This window comes from Macaca thibetana, chromosome 1 (assembly GCF_024542745.1).
Source record: "Macaca thibetana thibetana isolate TM-01 chromosome 1, ASM2454274v1, whole genome shotgun sequence".
NCBI classification, from domain to species: domain Eukaryota; kingdom Metazoa; phylum Chordata; class Mammalia; order Primates; family Cercopithecidae; genus Macaca; species Macaca thibetana.
In genome coordinates, this window is record NC_065578.1 from 124,065,729 (window position 1) to 124,090,878 (window position 25,150).

Genomic DNA, 25,150 nt, shown 5'->3' on the forward strand with positions numbered 1-25,150 from the left:
AGAAGAATATTCTTCAACTTGTTTGCCTAAGTAAAATAGCAAAGAGGCAGAGTTAAATGAAAAGGAGACAAACTGAAGCAGTCAGATGATTTAACTGCAAAAATTAGAAAGGACAGACCTTTACATTTTGGTAGAGTAGTTCCTTGTCTTTACAATGTAGTTTCTAGTACAGTTGTACTGAACAAGTAAGCAGTGACCCAGTGAAAAGTCAAAGGAAATGTGTCTCTTCTCATGTGGCAGGGGTCTCTTTTCCTTCAACTTCAGAGATCTCCTAATTTTCAAGAAGATATGTTGTGGAGAAGGTAGGGAGTTCATTTATAAAGCTCTGTATAATTGAGAAGATGATATAATAGCTGTGTTAAAGTTTTAAACATAGTTCCAGTCACCCTAACTCAACTATTTTTGTATTTTACATAATGTGCCTTATGGGCTAAAATATAAACAGTTTGTAATCTTCGTTTTTGCATTTAACGTAAGAGCTTTTCCATGTTTGCGTATAGTTTTCATAAATATTTTTAAGATGTTTATAGTCCATATGTTTGATGTACTTCAGTGTCTTTAAAGGTTTCTCTGATGTTGGATATTATTTGGCTGAACAAATTATTTTTCAAATACTTGGTCAGAAGAAAATGCTTTACAATCTTGAATGCTTACGTTTTTTTTTTTCCTCGAGACAGGGTCTCTCCTCTGTCACTCAGGCTGCAGTGCAGTGGCGCAATCTCAGCTCACTGCCACCTCTGCCTCCTGGGTTCAAGGGATCCTCTTAGGTAGCTGGGACAATACGTGTGCACCACCAAGTCCAGCTAATTTTTAAAATGTTTTTTTGGTAGAGCCAGAGTCCCACCATGTTGCTCAGGCTGTCTCGAACTCCTGGGCTCAAGTGATCCTCCCACTGCGGCCCTCCAAAATGTTGGGATTGTAGGTGTGAGCCATTGTGCCTGACCCTTAAAAATCTAACAAGTGAAATCTAGGCCTCCTAAGAAAAATAATCTGAATTATATTTGTAATGCACTATAATGGTATTTTTGCAGTGTTTGGTGAATTTCACTTTATCCCTTACATTATGGCTTTGATAAACTTGAGAGATGCTGTTGTTTATCAGACTTAACTTTATAATTTGTTGCAGAGGTTTTTTTATTTTTTATTTTTATTTTTTGAGACGGAGTTTTGCTCTTGTTGCCCAGGCTGGAGTGCAGTGGTGCGATCTCGGCTCACTGCAATCTCCGCCTTCCAGTTTCAAGTGATTCTCCTACCTCAGCCTCCCAAGTAGCTGGGATTACAGGCATGTGCCACCATCCCCGTCTGAGTTTTGTATTTTTAGTAGAGACAGGATTTCACCATGTTGGCCAGGCTGGTCTGGAACCCCTGACCTTGTGGTCTGCTCGCCTCAGCCTCCCAAAGTGCTGGGATTACAGGCATAAGCCACTGCACCCGGCCATGTTGGTGAGGTTTTTAACTATACTAGGTTTGAAATACGTGTCCTGTTGTTTATAGGAGAGTAAGACAAAAAAGCCAAAGCAGAAGTAGGGGTAAACTAGCTGTGGCTTAATTTTCTTTTCATTGCTTCCATGAAATAACCTTGTAAGACTTGGAAATAGCCAAAGTTTAGCTTATTTTCCACAAGATATGGGAGGTGAAGGAAAACGCATGCATTTTGTTTAAGCAGTTTTATGCTGCAGATAGGTACAGATTCATCTACTAGATCTTCAGTAACAAAATTATTCACAATAGCAAAAAATTCAGAGTAATCTAAAAGTAGAATAGGGGTTATGCTTTTCACCCAGGTAGTGGACTCCTATTTCACACTTATAGATGTAGATATTATATAATAATTTTTTTAAAAATAAACTTTACTGAGGCTTAATTAACGTACAGTCAAATGCACACATAGGAAGTATAGAGTTTGAGTTTTGGCAAAAGTATACATCCATTTAACCACCACCCCAGTCAAGATATAGACAGTTCCATCACTTTTTTTTTTTTTTTCTCCTGAGACAGAGTCTTACTTTGTCACTTAGGCTGGAGAGCGGTGGTGAGATCTTGGCTCACTACAGCCTTGACTCCCAGGTACAAGCAATCTTCCTGCCTCAGCCCCCAAGTACCTTGGACTACCGGCCTGCGCCAGAACGCCCAGCTAATTTTTTGTATTTTTTGTAGAGAGGGGGTTTTGCCGTGTTGCCCAGGCTGGTCTCAAACTCTTGAGCTCAAGTGATCCCCCCTGCCTCTGCCTCCCAAAGTGCTGGGATTACAGGCGTGACGCATAAGAAAGTTTCTTTGTGCCCCTTTGCATTTAGTACTATCCCCTCCCCTCCAGACAACAAGTGATTTGATTTCTACCACTAAAGAATAGTTTTGCCTGTTCCAGAACTTCAAATAAATGGAGTCAAATCAGTCAGATTCTTTTCTGTCTCACTTTGCTCCCCCGGAGTGTATTTTTGAGATTTATCTGTGGTGTTGGGGATATGAGTAGTTTTTCGTTTTTATTGCTTTTTCCTTTTATTGGTGTGATACTCCACTTTATGAATATGCCACAACTTGTTTATCCATTTGCTTTTTGATAGACATTGGGTTGCTTTTAGTTTTGTACTATTTTGAATAAAGCTGCAGTGAACATTCAACTACAGTTGTTTGTGTAGATGTGTTTTTTTTTTTCTCTTGAATAATACCTAGGAGTAGAATTGCTGGGTCTTATAGTAAATGTATGTTTAACATTATGAGAAACTGCTAGATTGTTTTTGTTTTATGCACTTATCAGCTATATATAAGAATGGCACGTGTTCCACATCTTTGGCAAAACTTGGTATTGCCACTCTATTTTAGCCATTCTTATAGATGTGTAGCCATTGTGTAGACATATATAGCCATCTACAAAATTGAAATGTATGTCTTAGCACTTGCAATTATAGGAATTTATTATGTATTTTTAATGGACTATTTCTGAGAGACTAATTACTTTTTTATTACTTTCGTGCATGTCACAGAGGGTCAAAATGGTATTTTGCTTACTACATAGAATGGCTTTTTGCTGTGGTGTATATAGTGATTGGGTTTGTCATATTTCCATTTATACCTAGTTTTCATTGTATATAGCTTCCTTCACAAGTGGTATACAAATCCTGACTAGAACTTTTTCTCCTGCTTTTGGGAATGTTTATGTTAGCTTTGCAATTTCCCTAGGTGGCCAACTTTGGTTGAATAGAAGAAGTCTTATTTGAAGCCACTCCCATTAGCTAGTTTAAGGCCTCTCTCTAATGGGGCCAAATGTTGGTCTTATATAAAAGTAAGTACTTTATTAAAATTATCAAGTGTATCTTTACAATGCCAAAGACATAAAATAAATTAGATATCATCTGCCTAACTAAATAAAAGTTTGATCTTATTTGTGGATTGTTGGAATTTTTTGCCCCCTTAATTTTTAACCTACAGAAAAATTGAAAGAATCGTACAGTGAATACCTGTATACCTATTACCTAGATTCTATAATTAACATTTTGCTGTATTTGCTTAATCACATATGTGTTAGATATTTTTAATGACGTATTTAAGCTGCTGCCTTTCTTTATAAAAGCGGTATATATTGGTAGATAATACCAATACTGACTGGGAAGTCAGTACTTTTGTGTGATAAGAGAATTAGTGCTTCACTGATCCAGTGGTCTTGTGAAGCTGGCTGTCTGTGAACCCCATTATCATTGGTTGAGAGCTTGATTATTTATTTTCAAATGAATTCCAACTAGATTACGTTACAAAGACGGAATTGAAAGGCAAGGGAAATTGCTGGTAGAAAAGGTTTGTATCATCAGGGAGGTGAAAATACTACCAACCTGTTTGCCCAATTGCTACAAATACTATAACACAAATAGCTACCATTTATTGAGTGGTTACCGTGTTCTAGAGCTTCATCTCATTTTACTTTTCACAACAACTCCATTAGCCAATGGTATTAACCCCATTTTATGGATTAGAAAATTGAGATTTAGTGAGATAGAGTAATTTACTTAAGGGCTCATCCATTAAACAGCACAATTGGTATTCAAACTCGTCTGTTTGACTCCCAAACCCATACTTCGAACCTAAAGTCTATACTGCTGAAAGTTTCTCCTTATTGAAGAATTTATATTTTGCATTAATTTATGTCTTCAGAATTGTACAAAGTATTGGGCCACACCGAATTTGAGTTGGTAGAGTAGCCTTCTTGTAAAAAAGTATATCATGTAACACTTTTATGACTGTGAAGACCTCTTCATTCTTGAGGAAGGAGGGTCCTTTTTCAAATCAGACATCCTCGAATCAGACTGACCTTATTTCATTCTCTGAAGAATGAAGGAATTTCCCACTTTGTAGTAAGTCGTGGAATGTATAGCATTCCTTCTGTAGTTGAACCAGGTAAATATTAGCAAGTCTGTTTAGAACATGACACTGGAAGTTTTTTCCTGTCTTCTTTTAAAAGAGATTTTTGGAATTATAGTCAATCTGAAACTTGGTCTTAGTAATAAAGAAGTGAAACCTAAGTGAACTCCCTTACTCCTTGACCCCTCTTGGTATGTCTCACTTAAGTTTCTCTGACGATTTTCAGAGTTTTATTTTTGTGAGTGACCCAAGGAATGGTGTATTTTGATTTGAAAACTGAATGGGTGGAGGTGTGTATTGAAAGCAATAGTTCTGAATCTTTTGGGATTTCATATACTCCTTTTTGAAGCTGATGAAAGCTAGGGAAACTCCCCAGAAAAAAATGCATAATAGGCACATAAAAACAATTTTACATACAAATTTTGTAGATCCATTGACTCCCAAATCTACCAACAGAGTGCCCTGGATAAAAAATTCTTTAAAGGAAAAAAAATTAGGGAACTGAAAAGTAAGATTTGAGCATCAGTTTTTATTTTTCACAAATGTGCATTTCATAAAATTGATTGCATTAACAGAAATTTTGTTTTGGTATTTAAGATTTTATTTTATTTCATTTTTTTAAAAACAGGATCTTATTCTGTAACCCAGGCTAGATGCAGTGGCATGATCTAGCTCACTGCAGCCTTGAACTCCCAGACTCAGGTGGTCTTCCCAGCTCAGCCTCCCGAGTAGCTGGGACTATAGGCACGTGCCACCAGGCCTGGCTAATCTTTTGGCATATTTTGTATAGAGATGGGGTTTCACCATGTTGCCCAGGCTGGTCTCAAACTCCTGAACTCAAGTGATCCACCTGCCTTGGCTTCCTAAAGTGCTGGGATTACAGGTGTGAGCCACACTGTGCCCAGCCTGTATCCAAGATACTAGTATTTTGGCCAGTCTTCAAGGTGTCAACTTTTGCCACTGTGTTTAAAAAAAAAAAAAAGTATATTCATGAGTTAGCTAAGGTTTCTAGGGATATATGAGATTGTTTGATGATTTCTAAACTTGCTTTTTCAGTTTTTTCTTCTACCATCAAATCATTTTCTCCGACCTAGTAAGTCCAAATACTTAGATAAAAATCTTTTGCCAGTTCCTAACTTAAGATTTCCATTTCTTCTTTAATGAAAAAAAAAAAAAAAAAAAAAAAAAAAAATATATATATATATATATATATATATCCTCTTTACTTCTGAAACCTTCTCATATAAATGTTTAGGAATTGTTCTACATGTTTTATTACATTAATCTTCACAGCAACTCTGTTAGGAACTTATTATTGTCTCCATTTACAGATGTGGAAAGCAAGGCTAAGAAAGGTTAAAAACTCAGTCAAGACCAATTCTGGTACTAATAGGCAGGATCAGGATTTAAATTAGCTCCTGTAACTAGCTCCAAAGCCCATTTTCTTTCCATTTTTACCATGCTGGTATATGTTCATCAGAGTTGATCATGTTTTTTGATCACAAGTCTGACTGAATGAATAAAAAGCCCAAGTTTTCATCAGTGAAAGGGGCTCTTTATTTTTTTCCATAGCTAGCTTATTGTAAAATTACTGATTTTTTTTTTTTTTTTTTTGTATATAAATTAGACTTGTAGGATGTGAAATGTCAGGAGTGCTGAATTTACTGGCTAGATTGTTAAACCCTAAATTAAATCCCAGGAGACTAGCTGGGGGATCTCCTGACTGTTCTGTTTATGTAAATGGATATTTCAGATACCAGACTCTGACAGAGACAATTTCAGTGACTGAAAAGTTTATGGAAGGCTTGTTAGTAAACTTAGTATCATTTTTCAGGAAGGAAAATCCCTAATGATTTGGAACAGGACTGAAAAAGAATTTAACTCTAAAGGGTATATAAGCTTTAAATGTTAAGTTGATTAGAGGTCAGGTGTGTGTTTCCTACCTCTCTTGGGATAGCCATGGGAGGGAACCTCCAGGCCAGCTGCCCAGTGGTTTTTGCTGAGAGAGCAGCCTGGATCAGCATTCTGGACGGTAGTTTGGTTTGCTGAGTGAATTTTTGAGACTCAGCATCTTTCTTGACAAAATACTTCAACTAAACCTTGTACTTTGTTTGCCTTGTTTCTGCCTTTTATACACAGCAAAACAGGAAGGAAAATTAGTAGGCTGACTTACTATTTACCTATAGGTGTATATTTTTTAGTTTGGACTGATTGCACAGGACTTTAAATGAGATAGCATAGAGCAGGAAAAAAGTTGATGGAATCCCAAGAGGTTAATTGAAGTGGAAATTAGTGTATTCGTGAAGAGTAATACCATTTAGCTCCCAAAGTAATGAAACTTGGCATAAAGGAAAATTAAGTTGACTGATTTGAGATATGGAGAGAAATTGGATGTAAATGTAAAGGAATTATCTTCAGTCATAACTTTTTTTGAGTCTGTATTTACAAATTAAGGGAATGTATTTTGTGAAGGTTCTTTGTTTAACAGAGTTCCTATGAGGTTTAAAAAGGACAAAGTACAATTCACGTGGCAGGGCTGTCGAAAGCCACTTTGATTGAATTGTATACATGCTTGGGTAGAATGAGGAAATTGGACTGTTTGACTGAAAAAGCTTTGTTTCCTCCTCAGCTTCAGCCTCTTTCCATGTGCTTTCCCGAAGCTATGTGTGGGATATTAATATAGAGGAAGGGGAGGTCTTCTCACCTCTTTCCATTTTTTCCCTGCCATAAGTTCACAAAGTTTTTCACATTAGAAACTGTTAAAACATAAACAACTTTTCAGGAACCAAATTAATCTTTTGACTTCATGGTTCATACTATGTGACACTGGAGTGGGGGCAGGAGGGTGGAGATACAAAGTGTTTGGACCCTTCTGGTTTATGGGATTGTCTTTTTCCCTTTTTCCCCTTAGGAACCACGTGAATGTTGAGGGGGCGACACACAAGCAGGTGGTGGACCTGATTCGAGCAGGCGAGAAGGAATTGATCTTGACAGTGTTATCTGTACCTCCTCATGAGGCAGATAACCTAGATCCCAGTGACGACTCGTTGGGACAATCATTTTATGATTACACAGAAAAGCAAGCAGTGCCCATATCGGTCCCCAGATACAAACATGTGGAGCAGAATGGTGAGAAGTTTGTGGTGAGTGTCAGCCCAACTCGATCCTCAAACATCTAGCTTTTGTTTCCCCTAGTCGTATAATTATGAAACTATTATAGTGATAGATAAAAGACTGCAACCTAGGTCAGTTTGTCTACCAGGAGGATGAGTTCACACATAAATAAAAGACACTGACCCTGATTTATTGCAGGGGGTGAACTACAGTAATGGAAAAGAGTCCTATTCAGCTTGAGTATAATTCCATTTTATTTTTAGATAGTTTCAAGTTTGCATTCTGGTTTGTTGTAAACGTGTGAGGTTTTGTTTGTTTAGTTTCTTTTTTGTTCGTTCTTTTGTTGGTTGCCGTATCTCTTTGCTAATAGTAGTCTCTTATTTACTGTTGATTTTGTGGCGCTATAGGGCAAGATTAATTTAAAAGGATGGTGTCTTTCAAGATATTTGGGTAATAGAGAGGTTTGCCCATTTCAGAACTTAGATGTCTACTCCTCTTTCCACATCATGTTCTTTTTCATTTTCTTTGGAGATACCAGTGTGAATGATTAACTGTGGTTTTTCCCACGAGTTTCCTGAATGCAATTCCCATTAGCTGTTTCACACATTTCCAATCTGTTGCTGTTGTAGTTATGCAGGAAAGCCTATCTTGAATTTTTAGTGATGTGTGCTAGCCCCTTTCCTGAATGCCTTTGTTTGTTCTTCAAAGCCTAATTGCCACTGATAGCTCAGTCTACTTAATTTTTCTTTTGGTTGCAATATGCTTTATTTGCCTTTAATTATTTGTGGAGTGTTGATATAATAAGAAATGTTCATTATTCTTAGTAGAAAATGCAATGGGTTCTGTTAGATACTGGCAAACAGACTACAGGTGTTTAAAGCTTAACAGTTGACTGAAGTTTCAGTCTCTAAAACTGAGATTTATCCTCCGCATGGGAACGAGCTACTAAACATTTATGGTAAATTCTTTTTAGTGAAGAGATAAGAAAAGCAAGGAAGCTAAAAAAGTTGCAGAGGATCAAATAATGCCTGGTTGCATCTGTAATTTAGCTGTAGATAATGGCATGTAGGTTTTATTTCAGCATGGACTTCTGTAGTCTTAGAACCACACACAGAATTTAGAGTTTTATGCTTCGTAAGTGCTAACTTTGAGTCATAAGGCATGTAAGAAGTTGAAATCAAGGTCACATCCTAAAAGTAGAGCAGATTGGATGTTGAGACCTTTTGGGAATTACTTAAAACCTTGGAAACTTGAGAAAAGGAATGATACTACTAATTGTACCTTTGTTTATTTTTATTTTTATTTATTTTTTGAGACGAAGTCTCACTCTGTTCCCCAGCCTGGAGTACAGTGGTGTGATCTTGGCTCACTGCAATCTCTGCTTCTCGGGTTCAAACAATTCTCCTGCCTCAGCCTCCCAAGTAGCTGGGACTACAGGTGCACACCACCATGCCCTACTAACTTTTGTATTTTTAGTAGAAATGGTGTTTCACCATGTTGGCCAGGTTAGTCTCCAACTCCTGATCTCAGGTAATCTGCTCGCCTCAGCCTCCCAAAGTGCTGGGATTACAGGTATGAGCCACTGTGCCCAGCCCACTAATTGTACTTTTAAAATCAACTTTATTGAACATAGTTTACCTATATTAACATTCACCCATGTTAAGTCTACACTTTTACAAGTTTTGACAAATGTACATAGTCTTATAACCACCACCACCACAATGAAGATTTAGAACATTTTCATATCCCCAAAAGTTCCCTCATGCCCTTTGCAGTTAGTCCTCACCTCTTACCACTGCACTTGTCAACCACAGATCAGCTTACTAAAGTCACCATATTTTACGTTTTCCAGAATGTTAAATAAATGGAACCATACCATGTGCCATACCATGTGTACTCTCTTATATCTGGCTTTGTTCAGTTAGTATAGTCCTTAAGATTGGTATACATTGTTATTTATACCAAATATTTGTCCCTTTTTAATTGCTGAGTAGTAGTCCATTATATAGATTTACTACAGTTTGTTCATCCCTTCATTGTTCATGCACTTGTGGGTTGCTTCCAGTTTTGGACTAGTATGACTAAAGCTGCCATAAAAGAATATTAAATGTACAGGTCTTTATGTAGACATATATTTTCATTGCTCTTGAGTATATACGAAGAAGTGGAATTGCAGGGTGAGTATAAGTTTAACCTTATAAAAAACTGCCAAACAGTTTTCCAAAGTGGCTATACCATTTTTACATTCTCATATAAGGTAGAGAGTTCCATTGTTTCCATAACCTGTTGATATTTTCAGTCTTTTTAATTCTAGCCATTCTCATAGACAGTGATATCTTACTGTGGTTTTAATTTGCATTTACCTAATGACTCATGATGATGAGCTGCTTTTTGTGTGTTTAATGGCCATTCATGTGTCTTCATTGATGAAGTAACTGTTTAACTCTTTTGCCTGTTTGAAAAATTAGGTTGTGGCCGGGCGCGGTGGCTCACGCCTGTAATCCCAGCACTTTGGGAGGTCGAGGCGGGCGGATCACAAGGTCAGGAGATCAAAACCACGGTGAAACCCCATCTCTACTAAAAACACAAAAAATTAGCCGGGCGCAGTGGCGGGCGCCTGTGGTCCCAGCTACTCAGGAGGCTGAGGCAGGAGAATGGCGTGAACCCGGGAGGCGCAGCTTGCAGTGAGCCGAGATCGCACCGCTGCACTCCAATCTGGGCGACAGAGTGAGACTCCGCCTCAAAAAAATCACAAAAAAATTAGCTGGGCATGGTGGCGGGCGCCTGTAGTCCCAGCTATTCGGGAGGCTGAGGCAGGAGAACCATGTGAACCTGGGAGGCAGAGGTTGCAGTGAGCCGAGATCGCGCCACTGCACTCCAGCCTGGGCGACAGAGCCAGACTCTGTCTCAAAAAAAAAAAAAAAAAAAAAAAAAATTAGGTTGTTTGTAGTATTATTTTGTTGTAGAGGTTCTTTATATATTCTGGCTCTACAAGTCCTTTATCAGATATATATATATATATATAAACAAATATATATTTTCCAGTAGCTTGAAAAAGGACTTAGATAAATCAGGCGCAGTGGCTCACGCCTGTAACCCCAGTACTTTGGAAGGCAGAGGTGGGCGGATCACCTGAGGTCGGTGGATCACCTGAGGTCAGGAGCTCCAGACCAGGCTGGCCAATATGGTGAAACCCCGTCTCTACTAAAAATACAAAAATAAGCCAGGCATGGTGGCAGGAGCCTGTAATCCCAGCTACTCGGGAGGCTGAGTCAGAAGAATCACTTGAACTCGGGAGGCTGACGTTGCAGTGAGCTGAGATTGTGCCATTGCACTCCAGCCTGGGCAACAAGAGTGAAACTCCGTCTCAAAAAAAAAAGAAAAAGGACTTAAGATGTTTTGTAAATATTTGAGTTTGTGACTTGCCTTTTCATTTTTAAAAACAGTATCTTTCAAAGAACAGAAATTTTAAATTTTGATACAGTCTAGTTTATCAGTTTTTAAATTTATGGGTAATGCAATTGTGTTCTAAGAAATCTGCCTAACCCAAGGACCCTAATCTTTTATGTTTTCTTACAGTTTTATGGTTTCAGCTATCTTTTTTTGTAAGAACTTTATTGTTTATTTATTTATTTATTTATTTATTTATTTTTGAGATAGAGTCTCGCTCTGTCGCCCAGGCTGGAGTGCAGTGGCGTGATCTTGGCTCACTGCAAGCTCCGCCTCCCGGGTTCACACCATTCTCCTGCCTCAGCTTCCTGAGTAGCTGGGACTACAGGTGTCTGCCACCACGCCCTGCTAATTTTTTTGTAGTTTTAGTAGAGACGGAGTTTCACTGTGTTAGCCAGGATGGTCTCGATCTCCTGACATCGTGATCCACCCGCCTCGGCCTCCCAAAATGCTGGGATTACAGGCATGACCCACCGTGCCCTGCCTGTTTTTTATTTTTATTTTATTTTATTTTTTGAGGCGAAATTTCGCTCTTGTTGCCCAGGCTGGAGTGCAGTGGCGTGATCTTGGCTCACTGCAGCCTCTGCCTCCTGGTTTCAAGTGATTCTCCTGCCTCAGCCTCCCGGAGTAGCTGGGATTACAGGCATGTGCCATCACACCTGGCTAATTTTGTGTTTTAGTAGAGACAGGGTTTCTCCATGTTGGTCAGGCTGGTCTGGAACTCCCGACCTCAGGTGATCCATCCGCCTCGGCCTCCCAAAGTACTGGGATTACAGGCATGAGCAACCCCACCTGGACTTTCATTTTGTTTGTATGTATGTATGTATGTATGTATGTATGTATGTATGTATTTTGAGAGGGAGTCTCCCTCTGTCACTCAGGCTGGAATGCAGTGGTGTGATCTCGGCTCACTGCAACCTCTGCCTCCTGGGTTCAAGCAATTCTCCTGCCTCAGCCTCCCCAGCAGCTGGGACTACAGGCACACACCACTGCGCCTAGCTAATTTTTGTGTTTTTAGTAGAGATAGGGTTTCACCGTGTTGGCCAGGCTGGTCTTGAACTTCTGACCTCATGATCTGCCTGCCTTGGACTCCCAAAGTGCTGGGATTGCAGGTGTGAGCCACCGCTCCCAGCCATAAGAACTTTATTAAGATATGATTTATATACCATAAGTTCACCTAAAGTACACAATTTAGTTTTTTTTTTTTTTATTTTTAATTTTTTTATTTTTTAGATGGAGTTTTGCTCTTGTTGCTCAGGCTGGAGGGCAATGGCGCAATCTTGGCTCACTGCAACCTCTGCCTCCCGGGTTCAAGCAATTCTCCTGCCTCAGCCTCCTGAGTAGTTGGGATTACAGGCATGCGCCAGCATGCTCAGCTAATTTTGTATTTTTAGTAGAGATGGGGTTTCTCCATGTTGTTCAGGCTGACTCGAACTCCCGACCTCAGGTAATCCACCAGCCTTGGCCTCCCAATTAGCTGGGATTACAGGCTTGAGCCTGGGCTCCTGGCTAATTTAGTTTTTAGTGTGTTCACAGAGATTGCAGTGAGCTGAGATCACACCACTACACTCTAGCCTGGGTGACAAAGTGAGACTTCGTCTCAAAGAAAAAAAATAGATAAATAAAAGTACAATTAGTGGTTTCATTCCTTTTCTCAGTTCCCAAGGTTTTAGGTAATTCCCAAAAGGTCTCAACATCCAGTCTGCTCTACTTTTGGGACATGACCTTGATTTCAACTTCTTACATGTCTTATGACTCAAAGTTAGCACTTTTGAAGCATAAAACAAATTTATAACATTTTCATTACCTCAAAAAGAACCTCATTCCTTGTACCCATCATTTTCCAAACCTCCCATCCCCTCCAGTTCTAGGAAAGCACTAATCTATCCTCTGTCTTATAGATTTGCTATTCTGGACATTTCATAGAAATGGAATCATGGGGTTTTTTTTTTAACTGGCTTCTTTCACTTGGCATAATATTTTTGAGGCTTATTCAAGTTGTAGCACACATCAGTACTTCATTTTAACATTCTGTTATATAGATATACCACTTTTATTTATCCATTCTTCAATTGATGGACATCTGGATTCCTTCCACTTTTGTCTATTATGTTTGTTTGTTTGTTTGTTTTTGAGTGTCAGCTAGGCTGCAGTGCAGTGGAGCAATATTGGCTCACTGCAGCCTCTGCCTCCTGGGTCCAAGCGATTCCCCTGCCTCAGGCCCACTGAGTAGCTGGGATTACAGACATGCACCACCACACCCGGCTAATTTTTGTATTTTTAGAGATGAGGTTTTGCCATGTTGGCCAGGCTGGTCTCAAACTCCTGACCTCAGGTGATCCACCCGCCTCGCCTCCCAAAGTGCTGGGATTACAGGTGTTAGCCACTGCGCCCGACCAGGGTCAAGGTTTTGTTTTTGATTTTGTTTTTATATGGATATTCAGTTGTTTCACAGCAACCTGTATTTAAAAGAAAATTCTTTCCCCATTGAAATATCTTGGCATCATTGTGGAAAATCAATTTACTATTTCTGAACTTTTTGCTCTGTTTCATTGGTCTGTTCCTTATGTGTCTGAACAGTTGTGTCATTTTGGGATTGGTTTCTGTTAAATGTCTTTTCCCTTGAGAATGGGTGGTATTCTCCTGGTTCTGTGTATATTGAGTCATTTTGGATTGTATCTTGGATATTTATGAATGTTACATTGTGTAGACTCTGGGTTCTGTAATATTCCTCTGAGGAGTATTGATGTTTTGTTTTAGCTGGCAATAAGCCGTAAGCTGTGTCGCCTTGTGTGGGTTAGAGTTCAAATCTCAGTTTAATTATTTCAGCCTTTGCTATGCTGCTTCGAGTCTGTATACATCCAAGAAGGGATTAGTCTGAGATACATGTGGTGTTTATTCTTAGAATTAAGGGATCGCCTTCTCTGGTTTTCTCTTGCCTTAGGTTCTCTACTTACTCTGGTAGCAGCCATGGTTACCTAGAATCTTTTCCCTATATGTTTGAGCCAGAAAGATGTCAGGTTCTGTCTGAGTTTTAGTTACTTAAATTGTGCTATTTTGTAACTTAATGCCCACAAGCAGAGCAAAACCCTCTAAATGCAGGAGTGTACCTCCTCTTGTACAGATCATTGCTCCATGTTTTGAGTCCCCTCCACAGTCAGCCTGCTTGTAGTGTTTAATTCAGACTCCTCAGACAATTGTTTTTGTATTTTGTCCAGAATTTATAGTTGTTATAGTGGAAGGGTTGGTCTACATGAAGTGTATGTACTACTTGAAATGGAGTTTTCAGTTCTGTCAGGTTTTTCTTTATGTATAATGAATATTATATCTTGATGAATTGATCCCTTTAACATTATTTATCTCTTTATATAAGTCTCTATCTGTAATGTATCTGTCTCTCTTTATCCCTGGTAATATTCTTTGTTCTGAAGTCTTTCTCTCATATAACATATGAGCCACTAACATATAGCCACTAGTAGCCATGTCACCTTTCTTTTGGTTATTGTTTTCATTGCTATCTTTTTTTTTTTTTTTTTTTTTGAGACGGAGTCTCACTCTGTCGCCCAGGCTGGAGTGCAGTGGCGGGGATCTCAGCTCACTGCAAGCTCCGCCTCCCGGGTTCACGCCATTCTCCTGCCTCAGCCTCCCGAGTAGCTGGGACTACAGGCGGGCGCCTGTCTCGCCTGGCTAGTTTTTTGTATTTTTTTAGTAGAGACGGGGTTTCACCATGTTAGCCAGGATGGTCTCGATCTCCTGACCTCGTGATCCGCCCGTCTTGGCCTCCCAAAGTGCTGGGATTACAGGCTTGAGCCACCGCGCCCGGCCTTCATTGCTATCTTTCCCATTTCACCTATTTATATATTTATAATTAAACTGGGTTTCTTATAGAAAGCTTATAGCTGGGTCTTGCTTTTTTGTCCAGTCTGGCAATGTTTTTATTTGGAATGTTTTATTGGAATCTAAATGTTTTTATTTAGACTACTTACCTTCAGTATAATTATTGCTATAGTTAGGCTAAATCTACTGTCTTGTTTTTTGCTATCTATGTTGCATCATTATTTATTTTTTTCCTCATTTCCTGCCGTCTTTTGGATTGATAGAGTATTTTTAAATGATTCTATTTTATCTCTACTCTTGTTTTATTAGGTATAATTTGTTTTTTTCTTGGTTTACAGTATATATCTGTAATTTATGAACATTTACCTTCAAATTATATATTTGAATTTGTAGTTGTATATACATAATACATAGTACACATATTATATATAGTGTAACACTCTATATAGGTAAATATACCTAATATGTATAATTTTATAATATATAATATATATTTATATTGGCCATTTTGTCCCCATCAGATGTTAATTCCTACAAATTAGTGAATTTTCTAGCTTTCCCTCTGTTATTGATTTCTAACATTACCCCGTTGTAGTTATAGAAGATACTTTGCATAATACCTTTTGTGTGTTTGTGTGTGTGTGAGAGACAAGGTTTCTCTCTGTTGTCCAGGCTGAACACACACACACACACACACACACACACACACACACACACACAGAGAGACATACTATATATATAATTTAAGACACTTACAAGAGTATATTTCCCCCCTGCCATCCTTTGTGCTATTGTTGTCATACATTGACTTCTGTATGTGTTATAAACTTAATGATACATTGTTATCTTTGCTTTAAACAATTGCCTTTTAAAGAGTTGGGTTTTTTTGTTTTTTGTTTTTTTGTTTTTGTTTTTTGAGATGGAGTCTCACTCTGTCACCCAGGCCGGAATGCAGTGGTGCAATCTTGGCATCCTGCAACCTCTGCCTCCCAGGCTCAAGTGATCTCCCACCTCAGCCTCCTGAGTAGCTGTGACCACAGGTGCGCACCACCACACCCAGCTCGTTTTTTGTATTTTTGATAGAGATGGGGTTTCATCATGTTGCCCAGGCTGGTCTCAAATTCCTGAGCTCAAGTGATCTGCCAGCCTTGGCCTCCCAAAGTGTGTTGGGATTACAGGCATGAGCCACCACGCCTGGCATTAAAGAAATTAAACATGATAAAAGAGTTATTTTATATTTGACCACATATTTACCATTTCCCTCCTTCCTTCCTTCCTTCCTTCCTTCCTTCCTTCCTTCCTTCCTTCCTTCCTTCCTTCCTTCCTTCCTTCTTTCCTTCCGTCCCTCCCTCCCTCCCTCCCTCCCTCCCTCCCTCCCTCCTTCCTTCCTTCCTTCCTTCCTTCCTTCCTTCCTTCCTTCGTGCAGTATTGGCTCACTGCAATGTCCACCTCCAAGGTTCAAGCAGTTCTTCTGCCTCAGCCTCCCAAGTAGCTGGGATTATAGGCATGTGCCACCACGCCTGGCTAATTTTGTATTTTTAGTAGAGATGGGGTTTCTCCATGTTGTCCAAGCTGGTCTTGAACTCCTGACCTCAGGTGATCTGCCCACCTCAGCCTCCCAAACTGCTGGGATTACAGGCGTGAGCCACTGTGCGCAGCCTATATTTGCCATTTCTGATGCACTTTATTCGTTTGTGTAAATCTAGTTTCTGTCTGGCATTAGATTCCTCTGCTTGAAGAACTTGCATTAATATTTCTTGCGTTAAGAGGGCAGGTCTTCTGGCAACGAATTCTCTTAGCTTTTGTTGATGTAAAAAAGTCTTCATTTCTCCTTTATGTTTGAAAGATTTTTTCAGGGTATAGAATTCTGGGTGGATTCTTTCTTTTCTTTTTTTTTTTTTGAGATAGAGTCTTGCTCTGTTGCCCAGGCTGGAGTGCAGTGACGCGATCTTGGCTCACTGCAGCCTCTGCCTCCTGGGTTCAAGCAATTCTCTGCCTCAGCCTCCCAAGTAGCTGGGATTACAGGCGCCCGCCACCATGCCCAGCTAATTTTTGCATTTTTAGTAAAGACGGCGTTTCACCATGTTGGCCAGGGTGGTCTTGAACTCCTGACCTCGTGATCCACCCGCCTTGGCCTCCCAAAGTGCTGAGATTACAGACGTGAGCCACCGTGCCTGGCCGATTTTTAAAATTTTTACTTACTTTTTTAAAGTACCAAAAGAAAAAATCACTCCATTGTAATCCCAGCACTTTGGGAGGCTGAGGCAGCAAGATTGCTTGAGGCCAGGAACTTGAGATCACCCTGAGCAACATACTGAGACTCTGTCTCTACAAAAAATGAAAAAATAGCTGGGTGTGGTAACACAATCCCTGTAGTCCCAGTTACTTGGGAGGCTGAGGCAGGAGGATCACTTCAACCCAGAAGTTTGAGGCTGCAGTGAGCTTTGGTCACGCCACTGCACTCCAGCCTGGGAGACAGAGCGAGATCCTGTCCCAATTTGAAACAAAAATCACTCCAGTCTTCTGGTTTTCATAGTTTCTGATGAGAAGCCTGCTTGTTTTAGTTTTTGGTCTTTTCTATGGCTTGTTTTAACCCTCTCTGGCTACCTTTAAAGTTTACTCTCTTTAAAAAACAGAGACAGGGTCTCACTCAGTCATCCAGGTTGGAGTGCAATGGTACGATAATAGCCCACTGCAGACTTGACCTCCTGGGCTTAAGCTATCCTCCTGACTCAGCCTCCAAGTAGCTGGAACTACAGGAATGTGCCACTGTACCTGTCTAACTTTTATATTTTATTTTATTATTTTATTTGTTTGAGATGGGGTCTTGCTCTGTTGCCCAGGCTGGAGTTCAGTGGCACCATCTTGGCTCACTGCAACCTCCGCCTCCCGGGTTCAAGCAATTCTCCTGTCTCAGCCTCCCAAGTAGCTGGGACTACAGGTGTGTGCCACCACAACCGGCTAATTTTTGTATTTTTACTAGAGACAGGGTTTCACCATGTTGGTCAAGCTGGCCTCGAACTTCTGGCCTCAAGTGAACTGCCCACAGCCTCTCAAAATGTTGGGGTTATAGGCGTTGGCCACCGCACCTGGCCACCTAATTTTAAAAATTTTTAGTAGAGATGGGGTCTTGCTATGTTCCCCAGGCTGTTCTCACACTCTCAGCCTCAAGCAATCCTCCTTCCTCAGACTCCAAAGTGCTGGGATTACAGGCATGAGCCACTGCACCTGGCTTGCAGCGTTTTCTTCTTATCTTTAGTTTTTGGAGTTTCGTTTTTACATGTCTAGGTGGTGGTTTCTTATTTATCCTGCTTGAGGAATCTGTGGTTTGATATCTTTTATTATTTTTGGAAACTATCAGCCAGTATGTTTTCAGATATTTCTTCAGCCCACTCTTTTTCTCTTGCCTTTCTGGAGGTTCTAGTTACCTGTGTTTTGCACTGTTTGATATTGTCTTAGAGCTTTTGGGTGTTTTATTCTATTTTAGCTCTTATTTTTCTCCTTAGATAATTTTTATTGACCTATCATTAAGTTTGCTGATTTTTTTCCTCAGTTGTGTCCAGTCTGCTGATGGTACTGTTAGAGGAACTCTTCATCTTTGATACCACACCTTTTTTTTTTTTTTCTTTCAGACGGAGGGTTGCTCTGTTGCCCATGCTGGAGTGCAGTGGCGTGATCTCGGCTCACTGCAACCTCCGCCTCTGAAGTTCAAGCGATTCTCCTGCCTTAGCCTCCCGAGTAGCTGGGACTACAGGCAACCACTACCACGCCTGGCTAATTTTTGTATTTTTTTTTAGTAGAGACGGCAGTTCACCATATTGGCCAGGTTGGTCTCGAACTCCTGACCTTGTGATCCGCCCGCCTTGACCTCCCAAAGTGCTGGGATTACAGGCGTGAGCCACTGCACCCAGCCCATGCCTTTTATTTCTATCACTTCCATTTGATATTTGCTTGTAATTTTCACACCTGCTGAAATTCTCCATCTGTTCATACATGTTTTCCACCTTTTCCTTTTGCATGAGGTCTTTAGCATTGTTAATCACTGTTATTCTAATAATATACTGCCTGATAATTTCAACATCTGGATCATCTCTGAGACTGTTTTATCTCTTGCCATAATGTTGGGTTTCTTTTTTTTTTTTGAGATGGAGTTTTGCTCTTGTTGCCCAGATTGGAGTACAATGGCTCGATCTTGGCCCACCACAACCTCTGCCTCCCAGGTTCAAGCGATTCTCCTGCCTCAAGCGATTCTCCTGCCTCAGCCTCCAAGTAGCTGGGATTACAGGCATGTGCCACCATGCTTGGCTAATTTTGTATTTTTAGTAGAGACGGGGTTTCTCCATGTTGGTCAGGCTGGTCTTAAACTCCTGACCTCAGGTGATCGCCTGCCTCGGCCTCCCAAAGTGCTGGGATTACAGGTGTGAGCCACCGCACCCAGCCTGTTTTTTGTTTGTTTTTTTGTTTTTGCGTTTTTGTCCTGTAGTATTTAACTGAATGTCAGGCATCATGTGTAGAATAATAGTAGAGATGACTGAAGTAAATAGTGTTTGAACTTGGAAATGGGCAATGCTCTTCTGTTACGGAATTTAGTCAGTTAAGCTGGGCTTGGGTTTTGCTATAGCTATCATTACCTTTACTGTGCCATAGGCCTTAAGTTTCTCTAGCCATGGTTTGCTATTGCCTTGTGCTTAGAGTGAGGGCTGGGGTTCTGGAAGTTTTAAAATATTTATTTATTTATTGATTGATTGATTGATTGATTGAGACAAGCTCTCCTATCTCTCAGACTGGATGCAGTTGTACAATAATGGCTCTCTGCAGCCTTGGCTTCCTGGCTTAAGCATTCCTCCAGCCTCAGCCTACCAAGTAGCTGGGACCACAAGCACACGTCACCACATCTGGCTAATTTTTTTTTACTTTTTGTAGAGACAGAGTCCCACCATTTTGCCCAGGCTAGTCTCAAAATCCTGGGCTCAAGTGATCCTCCTGCCTTGGCCTCCCAAAGTGCTGGGATTATAGACAAGAGCCACTGTGCCCAGCCTGGAGGGTTTTTTTTTTTTTTTTAGACGGAGTCTTGCTCTGTCACCAGGCTGGAGTGCAGTGGTGCAATCTCGGCTCACTGCAACCTCTACCTCCCGGGTTCAAGTGATTCTCCTGCTTCACTCTCTCGAGTAGTTGGGACTACAGGCCTGCACCACCACGCCCAGCTGATTTTTGTATTTTTAGTAGAGTGGGGTTTCAGCATGTTGGCCAGGATAGTCTTGATCTCTTGACCTCGTGATCTGCCTGTCTTGGCCTTCCAAAGTGCTGGGATTACAGGTGTAAACTATGGTGCTCAGCCGGCCCTGGAGGATTTTTTTCAGTGTTTTGTCCTCAGACTTTCAGCCACCTCTGCATACCAGTACCACAGAGAAGTTGTTTCTTTGCATTCTTACCCCTCTGCTACTGGTAGACTGCTCTTGCTTTTACTTGGGCTAGACTCATGGTAGAGGTAGATGTTGTGTAGTTCACCCTTAGGCTTAGGCAGAGTCTGTGTCTCTGTGTCCTAATTCTTTTCCCTTCCTTCTTATTTTAGCCAAACTCGGCCTTGTATCTGTGGTTAGTCTTGGGAAAGAGTTTCCTGTCCCTCCCTCAGCTATAGCAGACCTCTGCTTGGTAACAGTGGAGGAACCTGGGCCTAATATGGTTTCCTGCCTCTCCCCACGGGTATAGAGTATTTTACTTTTACTCCTTCCCCAGAAGAAGTGGATCTTTGCCTGTGCACTCTGACTGAGAGGGTTTACTGCCTGTCTTATCCTGTTTTTGCTGCTGTAATAGAATAACACAGATTGTAGGTAATTTATAAAGAAAAGAGATTATTTGGCTCACAGTTCTAGAGCCTGGGAAGTCCAATATCAAGGGGCCACATCTGGTGAAGGCCTTTTTGTTGTGTTATAACAAGGAGGAAGGCATTCCTAGGTAAGGAAGTGCATGTGAGACAGAGAGGAAAGGGGGCCCAAACTCCTGAGATAAATAACCCACTGCCTCAATCATGACATTAATCATGAGAGTTTTGCCATTACCTCTTTTTTTTTTTTTTTTTTTTTGAGACGCAGTCTCGCTCTGTCGCCCAGGCTGGAGTGCAGTGGCAGGATCTCAGCTCACTGCAAGCTCCGCCTCCCGGGTTCCTGCCATTCTCCTGCCTCAGCCTCCCGAGTAGCTGGGACTACAGGTGCCCGCCACCACACCTCGCTAATTTTTTTTGTATTTTTAGTAGAGATGGGGTTTCACCGTGTTAACCAGGATGGTCTCGATCTCCTGACCTCGTGATCTTCCCACCTCGGCCTCCCAAAGTGGAGAGTATTGCCATTACCTCTTAAAGATCCCACTTCTTAATATACTTCTTAATCCCTCTTCTTAATGCATGATAGCTGCTTAATGTCCTTATCCACTGATTCTTTTGTGTTGGTAATTTCTGAGCCTGTTTCTACTGACTAATTTTTATCCTGGTCATAGGTCAAATTTTCATGCTTTTTTATATGTCTAGTAATTTTTGATTGGATATTATATATTGTGAATGCAGTGTTATTGGGTTGCTAGATTTTACTATATTTCTTTAAAGAGTGTTGGATTTTTTTTTTTTTCTGGCATACAGTTAAGCTACCTAAAGATTACTTTGGTCCTTTTTAGCTTTGTTTTTAAGCTCTTTTTGAGTAGTTTAGAGTACCTTTTACTCTAGAACCAATTTGACTCCACTCCTAAAGCATGGTCTTTTTGAGTTCCCTTCTGAATTCCTTGCAGATTTAGGGAGGTTTCTTTATTCTGGCTGGAGGGAAGTTGAGTGATTCTGTAACCTGCGTGAACTCTGGGAATTGTTTATTTACCACTCCCGGCTTATAATAGTTTTTTTCTTAGATTGCTATTCAGTCAAAATTCAAGGGAACTTAATAAAGATTTCTGGAGCTGTCTTGCTTTAGCCCCCTCTTGCATGCTTAGTCCTGCAAATTCTAGCTGCTTTGGCCTCCTTGAACTTCAGTCTCTGTTTATTCAACTCAGTGAAGTTGCCAGACTCTGTTTGGGTAACCCTCCCTGAGCTGCAGTTTAGGAGTTACCTCTAGGCAGAAAGCTGAGATGATGTTAGGGCTCATCGGCTCATCTTGTTTGCTTCCCTTTTCTCGGGGATCACAATTCTTAGCTGCCTGTTGTCCAGTGTCTGAAAATAGTTGTTGCCTATATTGTGTCCAGTTTTCTGGTTGTATTTAATGGGAGGTTAATTGCCACCTGGAAGTCCACAGATTGTTCTGTAAACGGAGAATATTTTTATTTAGGGATAATTTGATTAAAAATTGATTTTAAATATTTTTGACTTTAAAAGAAATGCCAATGGAACTTTACTTCATATTATATAGAGGAATAAGTTCCAGATGGATTAAGGACTTATATGACAAAACAAAAAATTAAAAGCTCTTAGTGAAAATATTCACAAAAATATTGGTGAGTAGCTTATTGATCTTGGGAGTAGAAAAAGTTTCTTAAGACACAAAAAGTGTTGGTTATAAAAAGATTGATAAATTGGACTCTTTCTAGAATTTAAAAAACCTTAAATAGATGAAAAGACCAATGACAGGCCAGGTGCGGTGGCTCACGCCTGTAATCCCAGCACTTTGGGAGGCCGAGGTGGGCGGCTCATGAGGTCAAGAGATCAAGACCATCCTGGCTAACATGGTGAAACCCTGTCTCTACTAAAAATACAAAAAATTAGCCAGCCATGGTGGTGGGTGTCTGGAGTCCCAGCTACTTGGGAGGCAGAGGCAGGAGAACGGCGTGAACCTGGGGGGCAGAGCTTGCAGCGAGCAGACATCGTGCCACTGCACTCCAGCCTGGGCAACAGAGCGAGACTCCGTCACAAAAAAAAAAAAAAAAAGACCAGTGACAAACTGCAAGAAGATATTCACAATACACACAAATGAAACATTGTGTCAATATATGAACTCCATAAATCAGTAAGAAAAGCAAAAAAACTTAATATGAAGGTAGGCAAAACGCATGAGTAGGTACTTTACAAAAATTGACACTCTCATGATCAATAAGTATATGAAGAGTTATTCAACATCATTAGTAATTAGAGAAATGTAAATTAGGATCACAGTAAGAAATCTTTTCACACCAATTCCATTGGCAAAATTAAGAGGATCTTTTTATATATTGCTGAAGGAGAATAAATTGGTACAACCACTTTAGCTTACATTTTGGCATTATCTCCTGAGGTTGAATATGCATATAGCTCTGCAGTTTACTCAGGGTTATACTCAGAAGAATATCTTTTGCATGTACATCAGGAGGCATTTATACAAATGTTAACAGCAGCATTGTTCATGGTAGCTAAAATCCAGAAACAACCCGAGTGCTCATGAGTGGGAGAACAGATTGAAAACAAACGTGCAACTATGATATATTCACACAACAAAATGCTGTATGCAGCAGAGTATACCACAAAGACATGTAATGTTGTGATGAGACTGTAGTATAATATTAAGTGAAAAAAGTAAATCCTTTAAAGTCTCGTTCATCTTGATACTCTATTTTTACAAAACCAAAATACCTTTAAAATTAAAATATAAAAATTTAAGGATTATATATAAATGCGAAAAAATATAAAAAGAAAAGCAAGGGAATCATGAACATGGTTGGATATGATAACTTTTTGGGGTCAGAGAAACGGATATAGGGATGTGGGATAGAGGAGGCAGAGACTATATGGTTTGAATTAAATTATTTTCAAGGTCTTAGCTTTGCTTTTATTTTGCTTTTCACATTATCTGTTTACTAACAAAAATTCCACTGTTGCTTAAATCACTTGGTTTTTTTGAGACTGTCTCCTTCTGTTGTCCAGGCTGGAGTGTAGTGGCAGGATCGTGGTTCAGTGCTTCCTCTGCCTCCTGGATTCAAACAATCCTCCCACCTTAGCCTCCTGGGACTACAGGCACATGCCACCATGCCCAGCTACATTTTTGTATTTTTTTGTAGAGACAGGGTTTTGCCATGTTGCCCAGGCTGGTCTCGAACTCTTGGACTCAAGCAATCTGGCCGCCTATCAGCCTCCCAAAGTGCGCTGGAATTACAGATGTGAGCCACCGTGCCCAGGCTGCTTAAGTCATTTTTTAGGCCTTTTCTTTGGAATCAACTTTAGAGCCAGTTTAGGCCACACACAAGTATCAGTTACATTGCTTTATAATCAACCCTAGGTTTTCAGCTACCTTCAAATTTGCTTGCTTATTCACTCACTATATTTACCACATTGGCTTCAAATGACTTTTAACTTTCTAAAAATAAAATCCACCCTTAAAAACTGGTAATTGCCTTTGAAGTTATTTAAAAGTATGCTAGAGGTCATTCTAATAGCAAAAATAAGATCACGCTCCTTCTGCTGGGTGCGGTGGTTCGAGGTGGGTGGATCACCTGAGGTCAAGAGATCGAGACCAGCCTGGCCAACATGGTGAAACCCCTTCTCTACTAAAAATACAAAAATTAGCCAGGTGTGGTGGCGGATGCCTGTAATCCCAACTATTCAGGAGGCTGAGGCAGAAGAATCGCTTGAACCCAGGAGGCGGAGGTTACAGTGAGCCAAGATCATGCCACTACACTCCAGCCCGGGCAACAGAGTGAGACTCCATCTCAAAAAAACCCCAAAAAACAAAAAGAACATCATGTTCCTTTTGAAAAGGGGATAGTCCTTTTTTATACATACAACTTTATACATGTTTGTCAAAAGTAAGTCTTTAAAGTGACCTTGAATATAGTTTTTGTTAAATGCATAGTAGAATGCATCTAACCAATATCATCTAAGCGTGACGAGATGATTCCGTGATTTAATTTGTATTAAGTATGCTTTTCTTTTGTTCTTCTCCTTCACCAGGTATATAATGTTTACATGGCAGGGAGGCAGCTGTGTTCTAAGCGGTACCGGGAGTTTGCTATCCTACACCAGAACCTGAAGAGAGAGTTTGCCAACTTTACATTTCCCCGACTCCCGGGGAAGTGGCCATTTTCATTATCAGAACAACAACTAGATGCCCGACGTCGGGGACTGGAAGAATATCTAGAAAAAGGTAATCCAAACCATCAAACTCTACTATATTGAGTAGACATAGGTTCTAGATATGCAGCTTCTAAACTGCATAGCTGAATTTCCGGAAACTCAATAGTGAATGTTAGTCAGGTTTCTGACTAAGTATTGAACAATCTGAACTTTGAAGGCAAAACTGAAATGTCCAGTACAGTGATCAGTAGCCTGTTTTATTGGTTTGTTTAATGCTTAACAACAACAAAAAAATGAATGTTTAGTTTTTGATGCATTTGGTGATGCCTAATGGACACTTTTTTTTTTTTTTTTTTTTTTTTTTTTTTTTTAAGACGGAGTCTT

At 40.2% G+C, this 25,150-nt stretch overlaps 1 protein-coding gene across 2 annotated transcripts in view; it reads left to right on the plus strand.

The window, feature by feature from the left end:
* The window catches only part of SNX27 (sorting nexin 27), an 86,155-nt gene that overhangs the window by 19,612 nt on the left and 41,393 nt on the right, over positions 1-25,150 (plus strand). For both annotated transcript variants that reach the window (XM_050750315.1, XM_050750304.1), the window contains exons 2-3: positions 7,262-7,493; positions 24,644-24,836. In XM_050750315.1, coding sequence (XP_050606272.1) covers positions 7,262-7,493; positions 24,644-24,836 — 425 coding nt within the window. The remainder of the gene's footprint in view (positions 1-7,261; positions 7,494-24,643; positions 24,837-25,150) is intronic.